Source organism: Salvelinus fontinalis, chromosome 9 (genome assembly GCF_029448725.1).
Source record: "Salvelinus fontinalis isolate EN_2023a chromosome 9, ASM2944872v1, whole genome shotgun sequence".
Taxonomy (NCBI): Eukaryota; Metazoa; Chordata; class Actinopteri; order Salmoniformes; family Salmonidae; genus Salvelinus; species Salvelinus fontinalis.
The window spans coordinates 32,849,491-32,867,447 of NC_074673.1; the positions used below are offsets into that span (position 1 = coordinate 32,849,491).

Consider the following 17,957-nt stretch of genomic DNA (forward strand, 5'->3'; position numbering starts at 1 on the left):
CGCATACAAAATGTGTATTTTTTTTGCTTTCTTGAGTAAGGCAGCTCCAAAATGCAGGTGTTTCAGTCTAGCTCAGTGCTTTCTGTGGTGGTGAGGCAGCTAGCTGAAAATACGGAGCGTAAGGGTTGGTAATGTTCTCTAGTTGCGCTGTGATTGGCTCGGTGTTCTGTCACTCATGGGGACACCGCATCACGTCACTGCAAAATATACGGGGAGAGCTCAAAAGTTCAAGCCCCTTGGGTGTTGCCATAGAGTTACATGAGAAGAGGCCATCCAAGAAGGCTCAAGGGCATTGGCCACAGAAAAAATTACATCATGTCAACATCTAACATTCAAAATCTTAGCTAGCAAGCTAGGAGTCATCATCATGGATCAAATCGACAATCCACTGGCAAATCCTTTTCAATCCTTGTCATAAGAAGAGAAATGATGAAGAGAAATTATATATTTGAATTCGGAAGTTTACATACACCTTAGCCGAATACATTTAAACTCCGTTTTTCACAATTCCTGACATTTAATCCTAGTAACAATTCCTGTCTTAAGTCAGTTAGGATCACCACTTTATTTTAAGAATGTGAAATGTCAGAATAACAGTAGAGAGAATTATTTTTTTTCAGCTTTTATTTCTTTCATCACATTCCCAGTGGGTCAGAAGTTTACATACACTCAATTAGTATTTGGTAGCATTGCCTTTAAATTGTTTAACTTGGTTCAAACGTTTCAGGTAGCCTTCCACAAGCTTTTCACAATAAGTTGGGTGAATTTTGGACCATTCCTCCTGACAGAGCTCGTGTAACTGAGTCAGGTTTGTAGGCCTCCTTGCTCGCACACGCTTTGGAAGTATGCTTGGGGTCATTGTCCATTTGGAAGACCCATTTGCAACAAGGTTTAACCTCCTGACTTGAGATGTTGCTTCAATATATCCACATAATCTTCCTACCTCATGATGCCATCTATTTTGTGAAGTGCACCAGGCCCTCCTGCAGCAAAGCACCCCCACAACATGATTCTGCTACCCCCATGCTTCACGGTTGGGATGGTGTTCTTCGGCTTGCAAGCCTCCTTATGGCCAAACAGTTCTATTTTTGTTTCATCAGACCAGAGGACATTTCTCCAAAAAGTACAATCTTTGTCCTCATGTGCCGTTGCAAACCGTAGTCTGGCTTTTTTATGGAGTTTTGTAGCAGTGGCTTCTTCCTTGCTGATCGGCCTTTCAGGTTATGTTAATATAGGACTCGTTGTACTGTGGATACAGATACTTTTGTACCGGTTTCCTCCAGCATCTTCACAAGGTCCTTTGCTGTTGTTCTGAGATTGATTTGTATTTTTCAAACCAAAGTATGTTCATCCCCATGAGACAGAACGTGTCTCCTTCCTGAGCGGTATGACGGCTGCGTGGTCACATGGTGTTTATACTTGCATACTATTGTTTGTACAGATTAACGTGGTACCTTCAGGCATTTGGAAATTGCTCCCAAGGATGAACCAGACTTGTGGAGGTCTACCATTTTTTTCCTGAGGTCTTGGCTGATTTCCTTTGATTTTCCCATGATGTCAAGCAAAGAGGCACTGAGTTTGAAGGTAGGCCTTGAAATACATCCACAGGTACACCTCCAATTGACACAAATTATGTCAATTGGCCTATTAGAAGCTTCTAAAGCCATGACATCATCATTTTCTGGAATTTTCAAAGCTGTTTAAAGGCACAGTCAACTTAGTGTATGTAAACTTCTTGACCCACTGGAATTGTGATACAGTGAATTATAAGTGAAATAACCTGTCTGTAAACAATTGTTGAAAAATTACTTGTCATGCACAAAGTAGATGTCCTAACCAACTTGCCAAACTAGGGTTTGTTAACAAGAAATTTGTGGTGTGGTTGAAAACAAGTTTTAATGACTCCAACCTAAGTGTATGTAAACTTCTGACTTCAACTGTAGATAAAACGTATCGTGCTCATCAGCCATTGGGCATTAACATTACACAACAAGTTGGAAATCACAAATTCAACAATGAGTGGTTTGGAAGGAATCAGTGGCTGACTGCAAGCATTGCAAAGCAATCACTAGCCTGCTATTCAGTGGAGTGGGTGTGTGGTCCAAGTCTGGGTTTAAGGGTCTGTTTTCTAAGCTTAAAAGGATAAACATTCAACATTGGCCAAGCTGTCAATCCACCATGACTTCTGACGCATTTGAAACAACTGGAAACTCGGAACTGGGAAATCTCAGACTTCAGTGAGTTCAAGACAACTGGGAACTCAGAAAAAAATGAGCTCCGACTGGGAAATAGGTTTGAATGGTCATCCAACTCAGAATTCCAAGTCGGGAACTCGGGCCTCTTTCTAGAGCTCCGACCTAAAGATCCCTGACATCATGATTCTACCTTGATTCTACCAGAGTTCCCAGTTGTCTTAAAAGCACCATAAATACAGAGAATGCCAGACTTTGATGACAAAGTTTGATGACAAAATTTGCCGCGAAGGACCGCAACGCCACCTTCCTGTTCAAGTGGACAAAGCACAACAAGGTGAGTCCAAAAATGTCTTGTATGCTGCTGCATAAATTATGCAATATGCCAGGGAGATATGTATACTGTAGCTAAAAAAGTAATACTAAGTGTATGTTGTGTAGTAAGCTGTTAGTAGCCTATGTGTCTGACCCTAATAATTTTTTCACATTTCCCCTAATAAGTTAACCTACTGTTCTAACTTGGTGGTGCACATTTAGCCTATAGCCTGTTTTAGAGAAATGTCATCATCGAATATTGTAAGAGCTTTCATTGTCTGCTTATTTGCCCCCTTTATTTATCCTTTGGTTCTGACCTGGTGCACAGGGAAAATACTGTAAAAACGGCCCATGTTCATAATTCTGATACTGTAGATTTCAAAGGTGCTGAACAAATAGTTATATTGTCTACGTCCTCCTCATTAATGTCTTAATCGAAATTACGGATTGCCTCTTATCCGCTCGTCGTCTCCTTATGCCATAGTTTGTACATCTCAATTGTCAGTAGAAACCACATTTGTTTAAGCAAGTCAGCCAAATCAGCTATGTTTTTTTTAAAGGCAGTAATTCGCTGCCAGACAAGACCCCGCTGATAGCCAGGTGTAGCAGTGGTAAGGTGTTGGGACAGCTTTATGTAGGCCCTAACAGTTTGTGGGCACCGTTTGTCACCATTATAGTGCAATTAATGTCATGTTTAGTGTTGTGTAGTGGCTTTGCTGGCATGCATCACATTATTTATTTTTTTGACCCACCAAAATGTACATGCTTAAATCGCCACTACACATGACTATCTGGCAGAGAACTGTATCAGGCTCCTGAGGACCTGACAGGAGCATGTGAGCAGACGGTGAGAGAGAGAGAGGCATGGGAGGAGGGGCATGGGAGCGGCATGGGAGGAGGGGCATGGGAAGAGAGGCCTGGGAGAGACCTTTAGAGAAGCTTGGGAGAAGAGAGAGGCCTGGGAGGAGAAGTCTGGGAGAGGCCTGGGAGAGGGTTGGGAGGAGAGAAATGTTATGAAAGGCATCCTGGATTATGATTAGCACATTAGCAAATGGCAGGTCAAGTAGCAGTCCATTATTCAAGATCTAAAAGCTCATATGGAATTATGAAACATATCACTCACAACAATAAACAAAAAGGTGCACATTAACCAGACACATCATAGATTGTATGGGCTGTTTAATAGACGAGACAATCGAGAAATTTTGTCTTGGCCATAAAATATCTTTGGCCAATCGAAACAGCGACAGTGACAGCTTGAGTTTTTGAAGAGCCAGGAATTCCATTCAATGGCCTCCAACCCCATTCACACGTGCAGACTGCATGGTCAATGTAGCATCAAAGCACAAACAATGCACAACATAGAAAAATGATGAAACCATTACATTTTCAATCATAATTAGATATTCTTCATCTAAGTCCATAAAAGCTGTGTGTCACAGTAAGATACATAAAAGCTTCTAAGGAGTGGAGTACAGAGGAGTCTTTGACGTTGAGAACAGCATTGTGGGGGAGAGGGGAACTGGAAAACTGGGTCAGGGGAATAGTTGGACAGGACTGTGGTGTAGTAGTAAGTGGGATTAGTGACCTCATCACCAGTATGCTCCAATAACATTCAGGGACTAAATAACCTTATCTTATCTGTTACACTGTGAGTAGCTACAGTTTGTCCATTGTTGGAGCTTCTCCATTGCCTTGGGATATCCTGACTAAAGTGATCTCACATTTTGGCAGTGTTAGGAGTCACCGTAGCAACAGCTGAATGTTTAAATGGAACCCCCCCTGTCCCCCTGCCTGCCGTATCACCAAGGCGACAGACCCCAGGACAGTCTGTGCAGCACCATCTTGTGAAAATGTTCCCAAACCTTTCAGTCCTGCTTTTCTTTAAGAGAAGAGAAGCTTCAATACTTCTCTTTACAGGGCAGTTTTTGCATGGAATCATCCAATCATCCAATATTGTGTCACCACAGGCTTATTGGATTATTCAGTGCTAGCTACAGTAAAGATCCCACATTTGAAAGGTCAAAAATGATCTGTCACTAATGTTGATAAGATCTCAGCATGACATTGCTTGGGACACTTAACACAAAGAGCTGAAGAGAGAAAAGATCTCAGAATAAAATACTTAGGAGTAACCTAAATTAGTTTCCCTGAATCTAATTATCTGTATGGAAGTTCTAAAAGGATCCAATTTAAACATCCACTGACCTGAAAATGAGAGTATCTATCTCAATTATCCTCCATGGAATTCTATTCAATATTTCCAGCAGTTCATTCTTTAAAAACTATTCCCAACACATGATCAGATTCAGACTCCAACCCGAACTACATTGGTTTAAATTAGATAATATAGTTGCTCTTAAACACATTCTGGTCTGAAAGCTCACGTAAGTGCAATACAAAAATACAAAACATATACTATAACACCATGACTAACGCACACTGTATAATTAGCTATTGGTGTGGGAAGGTGTGCTGCACCATTGACAACCATCTGGGTCTTCATCAAATCACCATTTAAATGTATGAACAAAACACAGATTAACAATAAACAACACAATGGGTTCCCTGGAAATGACACGTTTCTTCCTCCAATTAGAGAAAGACTGTACAAGACTCAAGCACTGAATCTATCACACGTGCTCTCTTTACTCAAAACTGTGTCTAAATGAAGAGCAAAGTTTCTGTAAAAACTTCTCTGTGGGCTAAAAAATTTAGTATTCTGATATGACTTTAAAGTGCTATTTTATGCCGTTTACCACAAAATGGCATCTTCTTTCTTAAATGCAGCTCATGAGTAGTGATGAAGCTGATAAGCACGGGTAACTGTGGAAAGCACATCCTATTTTTATTCTATGAAAAGCCTGAGCTTTGAGAAATAAAGTTTCTGAGAAAGCCAAATAATGCTTGATGGCTCAAACCCCCACACGCATGCACACACACATTTAACACAGAGTAGCCTTAAGCATGCACACTCTCCCTGGATTTGGTTGAATGTATACAGTATGCTGCATATCCAACACAATCTATTGCACATCTTGGCATTTACACCATCGTCAGCCAAGAAGCTGTAACTTACTAAGGAAAAAGCACACCAGCACTGTGTTTTATAAAAATAATTGCTGCTTCCAGCCTTTATTTCTTGGTTCTTTACGCGCTCCGCTGGTACAGCAGTCCCATCCAGTGTCAAGCAGGGACAGAGTCTGTAAATACAGCGATGCAACATGCACTCAAGGCTTTCGTGTTGCCATGCAGATTTACCTAGGGGCTTGACAAAACTTTTAAAAGGACAGCAAACAGAATACACAACCTGAGCAAAGAAATCCCATTCATGATCTTAAATAATATATTGGACAGGACTAAATTAGAATAATGTTCAAGTCTTGCTTTAGACCTGAAGACACTGCTTTGATTTTATTGCAGCTCAGTAAAGTGTCTTCGTTCTGTGCTGTTGTGAGTCCTACCTCAACGCTGAGACTAGCTCCATCTGGACAACTATTCTCCTGGGATGTGTTGATTTTTACCAGCAAACAGCACACTATGACACAACACCTCTCCAATACAGCAATACAAGGTGTTCTTGGATAAAAACAACCACATATAGACAGAGATAGCTATTGGTATGCAATTAGAAATCCACCTTCAACGCACCTCGTTGCACTCAAATGTAACAAAATGGAGAGTGTAGCTGAACACAATGAGAAGATTGAGCCACTAATGTAGCAGCAAAAAATGGGGCTTTACAAACATGCAATGAGAGGTCAGAGAGGTTGTGATGATGGTAGAGAGAACACATGGTCTAGACATGGCCTACTTTCACTCTCACGTCTATCATACAGGACAAAAAAAGGACTCCCATTTAGACAGCTCCAGGATGTAAAATGAAACACAACACCCGTATTTCATTTGACCTTGTTTCAATGTTGATAGTAAAATGGTACACTATATATACAAAAGTATGTGGACACTTCTTCAAATTAGCGGATTCGGCTATTTCAGCCACACCCATTGCTGACAGGTGTATAAAAACGACATAGACAAACATTGGAAGTAGAGTGGCCTGTACTGAAGAGCTCAGTGACTTTAAACATGGCACCGTCATAGGATGCCACCTTTCCAACAAGTCAGGTCATCAAATGCCTGCCCTGCTAGAGCTACCCCGGTCAACTGTAAGTGCAGTTATTGTGAAGTGGAAATGTCTAGGAGCAACAACGGCTCAGCCGTGAAGTGGTAGGCCACACAAGCTCACAGAATGGGATCGCCGAGTGCTGAAGCGCGTGGCGCGTAAAAATCGTCTGTCCTCATATGCAACACTCACTACCGAGTTCCAAACTGCCTCTGGAAGCAACGTCAGCACAATAACTGTTCATTTGGAGCTTCATGAAATGGGTCTCCATGGCCTGACAGCCACAATTGGACTCTGGAGCAGTGGAAACGTTGTCTGGAATGATGTATAACGCTTCACCATCTGGCAGTCCGACGGACAAATCTGGATTTGGCGGATGCCAGGAGAACGCTACCTGTGCGAATGCATAGTGCCAACTGTAAGTTTGTTGGAGGAGGAATAATGGTCTGGGGTTGTTTTCCATGGTTCAGACTAGGCCCCTTAGTTCCAGGGAAGGGAAATCTTAATGCTACAGCATACAATTACATTGTAGACAATTCTGTGCTTCCAACTTTGTGGCAACAGTTTAGGGAAGGCACTTTCCTGTTTCAGCATGGTAATGCCCCGTATTACCATGGATACATACAGAAATGGTTTGTCGAGACTTCCAAAGATCCAATCAACCATGGATGAATGATAGTATACCTAGCTACACGCTGAAATAATGGTGCCCTTTTTTGAGCAAATCAGATGTCAATGTAGCCTACAAAAACCCAACCTCACTCTGAATTTACTTTCACATACAGCTTGGGTATTTTTTATTCACCCAGTCGGATAAACACTCAAAACAGCCTACCCGACGTTCGGAGGTGTCTGCATGGTCCTAAGGCACACCGTTGCCTCATTTTGTATAACATTCCAATGATAACACTGGGGGGGACAAATATGCAATTTCAGAATGTGGGGGGGGGGGATATGCCCCCCCTGTCCCCAGTGAAAGTTGTGCCCCTGGGCAGTGACGTAGTTCCTTTATGCCTAAAGAGTCTGTCATTGAAACCAGACCCTAGGGTCGAGATTTTGAGACTATGGGGATAGGGGGATGGCAGCGGCTTCAATCAAACTACAGGGATGTATAATGTTGAGCCCTCACTTTCTCATCCCACAAATATAGAGGAAAGATCCATAATTCATTGGAGTAAAACTTACGGTCATGCATTAAGACAGATACAGTACTTTTCCCATCTATGTGTTAAGGACTTTCTCTTCCCTGGTTTTGGCACAGTATTTTCTGAAGATGATGATAGTGAAGGCTGTAATGGCCCACCTGTGCATTGCAGATGTCAAAGGAAGGAGGCCATCCTGCTCCAGAGGCAACTCTGAATTTGTTAAACAGTTTAGGGAAGCGATCAGAGTGTAATGAAAACAGGTCCCCAGGGGAATCTCAACACACAGTGGGAATAGGAAATGCGCAAAAGTGAGCGGGTGAAAGAAGTGAGAGAGAGAGAGAGAGAGAGAGAGAGAGAGAGAGAGAGAGAGAGAGGGTGACCTAGTTACGCCTTTCACTGCTTCCTGATTCCAGTCTAGGTGTCCTGGAATCCTGGGTGTCTTTGGCAGGCTAGCAGCCTGGGAGAAAGGGCAGAGGAAGAATTAAATGAGGAACATGCTCTCTGGACCTCCACTGGCATGGCAAGTCAGGTGTATTATTCCCTAGCCCAGTGGTTCCCAAACTGGGGGTCGCGACCCCATGCGGATATGAAAATGTGGTCTTGGGAGAATTTCCAAAATCCTGAAAAAATACATACAGTGGGGAGAACAACTATTTGATACACTGCAGGTTTTCCTACTTACAAAGCATGTAGAGGTCTGTAATTTTAATCATAGATACACTTCAACTGTGAGAGACTAAAACTAAAATCCAGAAAATCACATTGTATGATTTTTAAGTAATTAATTAGCATTTTATTGCATGACATAAGTATTTGATCACCTACCAACCAGTAAGAATTCCGTCTCTCACAGACCTGTTAGTTTTCTTTAAGAAGCCCTCCTGATCTCCACTCATTAGCTGTATTAACTGCACCTGTTTGAACTCGTTACCTGTATAAAAGACACCTGTCCACACACTCAATCAAACAGACTCCAACCTCTCCACAATGGCCAAGACCAGAGAGCTGTGTAAGGACATCAGGGATAAAATTGTAGACCTGCACAAGGCTGGGATGGGCTACAGGACAATAGGCAAGCAGCTTGGTGAGAAGGCAACAACTGAAGGCAACAATTATTAGAAAATGGTAGAAGTTCAAGATGACGGTCAATCACCCTCGGTCTGGGGCTCCATGCAAGATCTCACCTCGTGGGGCATCAATGATCATGAGGAAGGTGAGGGATCAGCCCAGAACTACACGGCAGGACCTGGTCAATGAGAGCTGGGACCACAGTCTCAAAGAAAACCATTAGTAACACACTACGCCGTCAGGAATTAAAATCCTGCAGCGCACGCAAGGTCCCCCTGCTCAAGCCAGCGCATGTCCAGGCCCATCTGAAGTTTGCCAATGACCATCTGGATGATCCAGAGGAGGAATGGGAGAAGGTCATGTGGTCTGATGAGACAAAAATAGAGCTTTTTGGTCTAAACTCCACTCGCCGTGTTTGGAGGAAGAAGAAGGATGAGTACAACCCCAAGAACACCATCCCAACCGTGAAACATGGAGGTGGAAACATCATTCTATGGGGATGCTTTTCTGCAAAGGTGACAGAACGACTGCCCCGTATTGAGGGGAGGATGGATGGGGCCATGTATTGCGAGATCTTGGCCAACAACCTCCTTCCCTCAGTAAGAGCATTGAAGATGGGTCGTGGCTGGGTCTTCCAGCATGACAACGACCCGAAACACACAGCCAGGGCAACTAAGGAGTGGCTCCGTAAGAAGCATCTCAAGGTCCTGGAGTGGCCTAGCCAGTCTCCAGACCTGAACCCAATAGAAAATCTTTGGAGGGAGCTGAAAGTCCGTATTGCCCAGCAACAGCCCCGAAACCTGAAGGATCTGGAGAAGGTCTGTATGGAGGAGTGGGCCAAAATCCCTGCTGCAGTGTGTGCAAACCTGGTCAAGAACTACAGGAAACATATGATCTCTGTAATTGCAAACAAAGGTTTCTGTACCAAATATTGAGTTCTGCTTTTCTGATGTATCAAATACTTATGTCATGCAATAAAATGCAAATTAATTACTTAAAAATCATACAATGTGATTTTCTGGATTTTTGTTTTAGATTCTGTCTCTCACAGTTGAAATGTACCTATGATGAAAATTACAGGCCTCACTCATCTTTTTAAGTGGGAGAACTTGCACAATTGGAGGCTGACTAAATACTTTTTTGCCACACTGTATATATACAAAAATATACATATTATAATATCGTCATTGTATCTCAAAATCCTTGGAATATGGTTAACCTTAAAAAGCCAAATTAAAATTATTCAAATCTAAAATTCAACCAGAGAGCGTCCTTAGATCATGTGAAAAGGTCACACTTGACTGTTGCATTTGAATCCATTTATGAATGTGTCTCCCTCTGCCATATCGACGCATTGTATGATACACGGAGAGCAACTGACGGCAAAAGAGCTGAACACAGAACTATATACTGCAGCAGGTAACTTAGGTTGTAAACAACATCCACTGCGCGCACACTTGTTCAGAAAACTATGTGGAGATATGGGATCAGAGCATTTTTTAAATTTAACTAGGCAAGACAAATTCTTACTTACAATGACGGCCTACCCCGGACGACACTGGGCCAATTGTGCACCGCCCAATCACGGCCGGATGTGATGCAGCCTGGATATGAACAAGATACTGCAGTGATGCCTCTTGCACTGGGATGCATTGTCTTAGACCACTGCACCACTCGGGAGCCCATGACAGCATGACAATGTTCTATTTCACACTGAGGCTTGGTGGTTATCGATGAGGAGTGTTGAAAAGATTTTTCGCATTGAGAGAGGAACTGTTGTCATTCACAATGGAGGTTAAAAAAAAGAAGACTTGGTTGACTTTCTGTGTAAGAAAAGGTGTCTCCTTGCCTATATTACAGACATATGATAAACTGAATGAACTGAATCCAAGCAGGCAGGGCTACAAAAACATTCTACAGATGAGTAACCGAATCAGTGGATTCAGATCAGAGGAAAGAATTCTTATTGGAGTCTTCCAAAAGCAAACCATGCCCCCCCCTTCCATCGGCTGTGCATGTTTCTAACAGAAACAGCATCAGTAAGGGTCCCACACAAGTGATGACTGCTCACCTCCAATGCTTGGAATAGCGCTTTGGGACATACTTTCCAATCCATTTGACTGTGATTCTGGCTCAGAAGACATGCTGGTAAGTGAAATCGAACAGCTGTTCGAGCTGTTATGCGACCGAATGATGCAGACAAAGCATTCACGGGTCACTACGGAGGTGTTTTGGTTTCTGACTCAAAGGGAATAATACCCTGCCGTCTACATCTGAGCATTAATGCGGCGTTCAAAATAACTGGGAACTCGGAACTCGGAAATCTCGGACTTACGACTTCAGTGCGTTCAAGACAATAGGGGAACTCTGAATAAAACTAGCTCCGACTGGGAAACATAGTTTTGAATGGTTATCCAACTCGGAATTCCAACTCGCGAACTCGGGCCTCTTTCTAGAGCTCCGACTTTCTGACCTGATGATCACTGACTGACCTTATGATTTGACCTCGCATCACGCACACCCATCTCTCTAATGGTGGTGAGATACATTATGTCAAGTAATTTGCGATTGACTGTCATAGCCCCACATTAAACGTATGTGATGGTGAATGGTGAGTTGAGAAGACAATCAGAAATACTGTTAGAATGTTTTTCAATTGACTGCAATAGCCGCAAATAAAAAAGTAAACATTGGCTGTTAATTACATAATTTTTTTCACATGGTTGGTGTTGTGATCATTTTCAGATATCGAAATAGGGTCGTGGGCCCAAAAAGTTTGGGAACCCCTGCCCTAGCCACATCATCACTAGTTCTTTTTGAACTGCTATTTTTGGTGAATGTGAAGAAACAAATTGCATCTGTGAAAGAGCTGTTCATTTGTCTCCCTGACTGTCACACTTTTTATTTTATTTTTTTTATTTTACCGTTATTTTACCAGGTAAGTTGACTGAGAACACGTTCTCATTTGCAGCAACGACCTGGGGAATAGTTACAGGGGAGAGGAGGGGGATGAATGAGCCAATTGTAAAACTGGGGATTATTAGGTGACCATGATGGTTTGAGGGCCAGATTGGGAATTTAGCCAGGACACCAGGGTTAACACCCCTACTCTTACGATAAGTGCCATGGGATCTTTAATGACCTCAGAGAGTCAGGACACCCGTTTAACGTCCCATCCAAAAGACAGCACCCTACACACAGGGCAGTGTCCCCAATCACTGCCCTGGGGCATTGGGATATTTTATTAGACCAGAGGAAAGAGTGCCTCCTGCTGGCCCTCCAATACCACTTCCAGCAGCATCTGGTCTCCCATCCAGGGACTGACCAGGACCAACCCTGCTTAGCTTCAGAAGCAAACCAGCAGTGGTATGCAGGGTGGTATGCTGCTGGCAATGACGATTACTACTGCTTCAGACAACGACCATCTGCAGATAAATTAGAAAAACATTCTCTGAAGATTGTAATTCCTCACTGCATGACTTTTTGGTCCACACGTACGCAGTGCATTGAAAAAATCCTACATTTTTGGCAGGCCATCCAATAATTTGGGCAGTTAACATATTCACTGAACAAAAACATAAACGCAACATGCAACAAAGAATTTACTGAGTTACAGTTCATTTAAAGAAACCAGTAAATTGAAATACATTTATTAGGCCCCAATGTATGGATTTCACATGATATGCATCTATCTGTGGTCACAGATACCTTTAAAAAAAGGTAGGGGCTTGGATCAGAAAACGCGTCAGTATCTGGTGTGACCAACATTTTCCTCATGCAGCGCGACACATCTCCTTCGCATAGAGTTGATTAGGCTGTTGATTGTGGCCTGTGGGATGTTGTCCCACTCCTCTTCAATGACTGTGAGAAGTTGCTGGATATTGGCCGGAACTGGAACACGCTGTCGATCCAGAGCATCCCAAACATGATCAATGGGTGACATGTCTGGTGAGTATGCAGCCCATGGAAGAACTGGGACATTTTCAGCTTCCAGGAATTGTGTACAGGTCCTTGCAACATGAGGCTGTGCACTATCATGCTGAAACATGAGGTGATGTTGTGCCAGATGAATGGCACGACAATGGGCCATGATCTCGACATGATCTCGACAATGATCACGACAATGATAAAGTCACGGTATCTCTGTGCATTTAAATTGACATTAATAAAATGTAATTGTGTTCGTTACCCATAGCTTATGCCTTCCCATACCATAACTCCACCTTCACCATGGGGCCCTCTGTTCACAACATTGACATCAGCAAACCGCTTCCCCACACGACACCGGTACTGTTGAAACCAAGATTAATCCGTGAAGAACACACTTCTCCAGCGTGAGTGGCCATCAAAGATGAGCATTTGCCCAATGAAGTCGGTAACGACACCGAACTACAGTCAGGTCGAGAAAGAACAAAAGAAGTAGCCAGCCACTACTCCAGTCCAGACTGCTAGAGCAGAGAATAGGCAGACACTTTCTGCTTCATCACTCCTCACCCCCATGACCAGCTCAGCCTCAAGGCACTAGCAGGAATACAAGGGCTAGCATGTGGCCTGTTTACAAGATGGGCCTTCTGAAATCACTCTCACTCTCCTGGAGCTCTGAGATTCTATCTCAAATCATCAACTCTAGAGCGAAAAGATTCTACAGCTGCACCATCGATAGCATCCTGACTGGTTGCATCACTGCCTGGTATGGCAACTGTTAGGCCTCTGACTGCAAGGCACTACAGAGGGTAGTGCGTGTGGCAGAGGGTAGTGCGTGTGGCCCAGTACATCTCTGGGGCCAAGCTTCCTGCCATCCAGGAACTCTATACCAGGTGGTGTCAGAGGAAGGCCCTAAAAATTGTCAAAGACTCCAGCCATCCTAGTCATAGACTGTTCTCTCTGCTACCGCACACCAAGTATAGGTCCAAAAGGCTTCAAAACAGCTTCTACCCTAAAAGCCATAAGACTACTGAACATCTAATCAAATGGCTACCCAGACTACTTGCATTATCCCAACCACCCTATTTTACACTGCTGCTACTCTCTGTTATTATCTATGCATAAGTCACTTCAATAACTCTACCCACATTGATATATTACCTCAATTACATTTTACATTTAAGTCATTTAGCAGACGCTCTTATCCAGAGCGACTTACAAATTGGAAAGTTCATACATATTCATCCTGGTCCCCCCGTGGGAATTGAACCCACAACCCTGGCGTTGCAAGCGCCATGCTCTACCAACTGAGCCACACGGGACCACATTACCTCGACTAACTGGTGCCCCCAGACATTGACTGTGTACCGGTACCCCCTGTATATAGCCTCGCTATTGTTATTTTATTGCTGCTCTTTAATTGACAATTTGTTTGTATATTTGTTACTTTTATTTCTTTGTTTTTTAGGTATTTTTCTTAAAACTGCATTGTTGTTAAGGGCTTGTTAGTAAGCATTTCACTGTAAGGTCTACACCTGTTGTATTCGGCGCATGTGACAAATACAATTTTATTTTAAATATATTTCCAACAGAGATGCATGCAACCAAAAGGGAAATGTTTCAGCAAAAAAACAGAAACAAGGACTGCAGCTTTAACATTTCATTGCATCATACAGGTGTCCCTAAACCTTAATCATTTTTCCCTCTACAAGATTTGTTGAATGTCTCAATGTGTTAAAAATAGTAGGAGCCCTCTAGGGATTTCCTCAGTCCAGGAGACAGCTCTCCCCACTAACTTCTGGGGAACGATGATCCACAGATGAATACACACAAACATACTGTAATTGATTCTGATCGACCCTCTCCCCTACCTTTTTTTTAGGTTGAAGATAAAATGGCGGATACATCAAAGCAAGACTAGCAGCAAACAAAATCAAAAGAAACAACCACCATACTCCTTCCTATCTTCCCTTACAGGAAATCAATCTCACTTTGATTTCTTCAGGAAATGTATCTAACTTTACTTTCGACAAAACATAACTTGTTATATTATAATTCTATGTCTACATATAGTAGTGAACTATATACAGGCTCATAACCTTTTCAGTAAACACATTGCTCTTGAGCAACAATAAAATCCTATTTGAGTAATAATAACATGGAACTCTTAAAACTGTTGACAGATTCAAATATAAAACCTGAAAACTGTTGATCACTTTTCAAACCCCTACTTTCAGCGCTGTCATGATAGTGAAAAACAACAATTCCACTAGTAGGCTAGATTATGTGTCTGTTATAAACCATTTCCTTTTTGCCATGTTTAGCCTATGTTAGCAACAAAAACGTCAATAAGGTCATGTGGTTGGTGGATTATCATACAGATAATCCACGTCGGACGTACAGTTACCTATAGGACATCCTCTATGTCAGGGTTTCCCAAACTCCATCCGGAGGCCCCCCCTGGGTGCACATTTCCCCCCTAGCACTACACAGCCAATTCAAATAATGAACTCATCATCAAGCTTTGATTATTTGAATCAGCTGTGTAGTGCTAGGGGGAAAAAACTAAAGTACACCCATGAAGGCCCCAGGACTGAGTTTGGGGAACCCTGCTCTAGGTGCATCAAGTCAGATGGCATAGGGAACCAGAGTTCCCAACTGCCTGCAAGTGATCCGCGGGTGGTTTTATTTGGCCCTAACCCTGTTCGCAAGTATTGTCACTCATAATAGAGAGACACGTGATCGTATACAAACGTAAGCAAGGTTTGAAATTATTATGTTTTAGTCTAACATTATTTATGTTTGGGCTTCTTGCGGTCAATTTGCGGTCCTCACAATTATTTTTAATTATGTTCCTGTGGGCCGACCATACGCTCAAGAGAACATCGGCCCACGTTGATGATCCCTGCATAGGCTACTGCAAAAATGTGTTAGAAAACAAGTTATTCACACAGCAATAGATTCAGATCATGCCTATCGTGGGACCTGCGGGATGCGGGCACTTTCTGAAGGGTCAGTGCTATCCAGAATCCTTGGGACGTCCATACTCTAAAGCCTAACCTTATCCCTTACCTTAACCATTTTAAATGTTAACTTCAATGGAGGTATGGACCCTTGCGGTAGTAACATCCTGAAACACTGTGCGTGCTTTTCTATATGGAGACAATTGCAGCACTTGCCTTGCCATATGCTCTGCCGAGGGAAAACAGTTATTGTAAAAATATAGAGCACGTGACTGACCTGAATTGTGCATGTGTATTCCGTATCATCCAGGAGTCTTACGGTGCAGTCATATTCTCTATCCAGATTCCTGATGCTGCCACTCATTATTCGACTCAACATCTTCTCACAGAATTGCTGGTCTGCGTCTAGGACCAGAACAATAAACTAAACACAGCATGTAAGCAATGTCACTGAATGACTACATTTTTCGATCAACCAGACTAGCAGCAGCTGAAGATTCTACTGCCAAGACGCAGCATTGTCTATCCCATGAAGTTAACACAACAGACACTGGCCACAGTGCAGAATCATTGAAATGACGCTCTCATCCAGATCCAGGAGCAAAACCGTCGCCGAACGATGGGTGACCATTCACCACTTGCAACTTGAGCTAGAGGGCGGTCCCTTAGAATAGACAGACGTCAATGAGAACCAATGGGAGCGATGTCCACAAAATGGGCAGAAGCCCTAAATAAGCAATACCTCAAATTAATATTTCATCCTTTAATTTTCTTATGCCATCAATTGGCACTAGGAGGTCCAAATGTGGTGTTTTCAGTCTCCCATGCATTCCATGTTTATGAATGTTTAGCGCCTAAAGTCAAACGAATGAGGGGTAGCCCAGCCAGACGCAAGATGGCGGTATTATTCATTTTAGGCTGCGTCGTTTATGACAAATGACTTAAAAGGAATAATACCACCATCTTGCGTCCGGGATAGCTATCCCTCAACCGAATTTATTTACCAATTGTATGACTCAGTGACCATTGCCAGAGCAATCATGAAAATACATTTATCCACTTATTTATACCAAAAAAAATGGTAAATTACAGGTTAGTCTAGGTAATTGAGATAATATGTACATGTAGGTAGGGGTAAAATGACTAGATAAATAACAGTGAGTAGCAGTAGCGTAAAAAAGGGGGGTGGGGGTTAATGCAAATAGCCTGAGTAGCTATTTAATTAACTGTTCAGCAGTCTTAAGACTTGGAAACAAGAAGCTGTTAAGGAGTCTTTTGGACCTAGACTTGGCGCTGCGATACCGCTTGCCGTGCGGTAGCAGAGAACAGTCTATGAGGCTGGTGTCTTTGACAATTTTTAGGGCCTTCTGCTGACACCGTCTGGTATGGAAGTCCTGGATGGCAGGAAGCTTTGCCTTTTTGAGGATCTGGGGACCAATGCCAAATCTTTCTGTGTAAGCACTTTGTGACGAAGGCGGATGTAAAAAGAGCTTTATAAATACATCTGATTGATTGATTTGATTTATGGCTTTTCGCACAATAGTCTCAGCACAACAATTATCGAATAGCGACTCTTCCACCCCCTAGCGGACATGTAACACATTTCATATGAATGACTACAGCCGACTTCATAGGTTCGCTGTGTTAGGAAAATTGTTTCGACAAGCAATGACTGAACGAGGATAACTTATAAAACATTTTCAAGCTTCAAAAAAAGAACAAGACAATCCAGAAAAAAATCTACCCTTTTGCCGTGACATTGTGTTTGCAATGCCGTGACCCGGATTCGAACCGGGGTTGCTGCGGCCACAACGCAGAGTACTAACCACTATACGATCACGGCGAGCTACCAGGGCTTGTACAAATAATGGAGATATTAGGTTTATAACCCAGCATGCAGCGGCATATTTTCCCAATGGTAGTTATTTAGATCGACGAAACTGTAGTTAGCTCACTAACTAGATTACTTTTTATTTATGAGGTAATGATAGTCTTTTCTGTATTTTGTAGACCTTTCAAATGTCGAATGCTATGTTTAGTAAACTATCCAGAGACAACTGAATCTGAAAATGTGACACCATGTTTAAAAACTATTTGAATCTGTTTATTTAGCTATGCATTTTTGTTTGGTACATTTCAGTCATAAATGTTTAGGTTTCTTATTTTTTTGCAAATTTGCAAATGGAATTAGTTAGCTAATATCCTGTTGTTCCTCATCTGCTCA

The 17,957-nt window shown here is 42.5% G+C and overlaps 1 protein-coding gene and 1 non-coding gene across 5 annotated transcripts in view; both read right to left on the bottom strand.

The window, feature by feature from the left end:
- LOC129862444 (FERM domain-containing protein 5) overlaps positions 1 to 16,400 on the bottom strand; it is a 120,243-nt gene extending 103,843 nt beyond the window's left edge. For 2 of the 4 annotated variants that reach the window (XM_055934135.1, XM_055934134.1), the window contains exon 1: positions 16,011 to 16,399. In XM_055934135.1, coding sequence (XP_055790110.1) covers positions 16,011 to 16,112 — 102 coding nt within the window. In that variant the 5' untranslated portion in view covers positions 16,113 to 16,399. Of the gene's footprint in view, positions 1 to 16,010 lie in introns of all 4 variants that reach the window. The other 2 variants (XM_055934136.1, XM_055934137.1) reach the window with 2 other exon arrangements.
- Positions 16,401 to 17,504: 1,104 nt separating this feature from the next.
- trnah-gug (transfer RNA histidin (anticodon GUG)) lies at positions 17,505 to 17,576 on the bottom strand. The gene has a single exon. It is a non-coding gene; the product is annotated as a tRNA-His (tRNA).
- Positions 17,577 to 17,957: the final 381 nt, after the last annotated feature.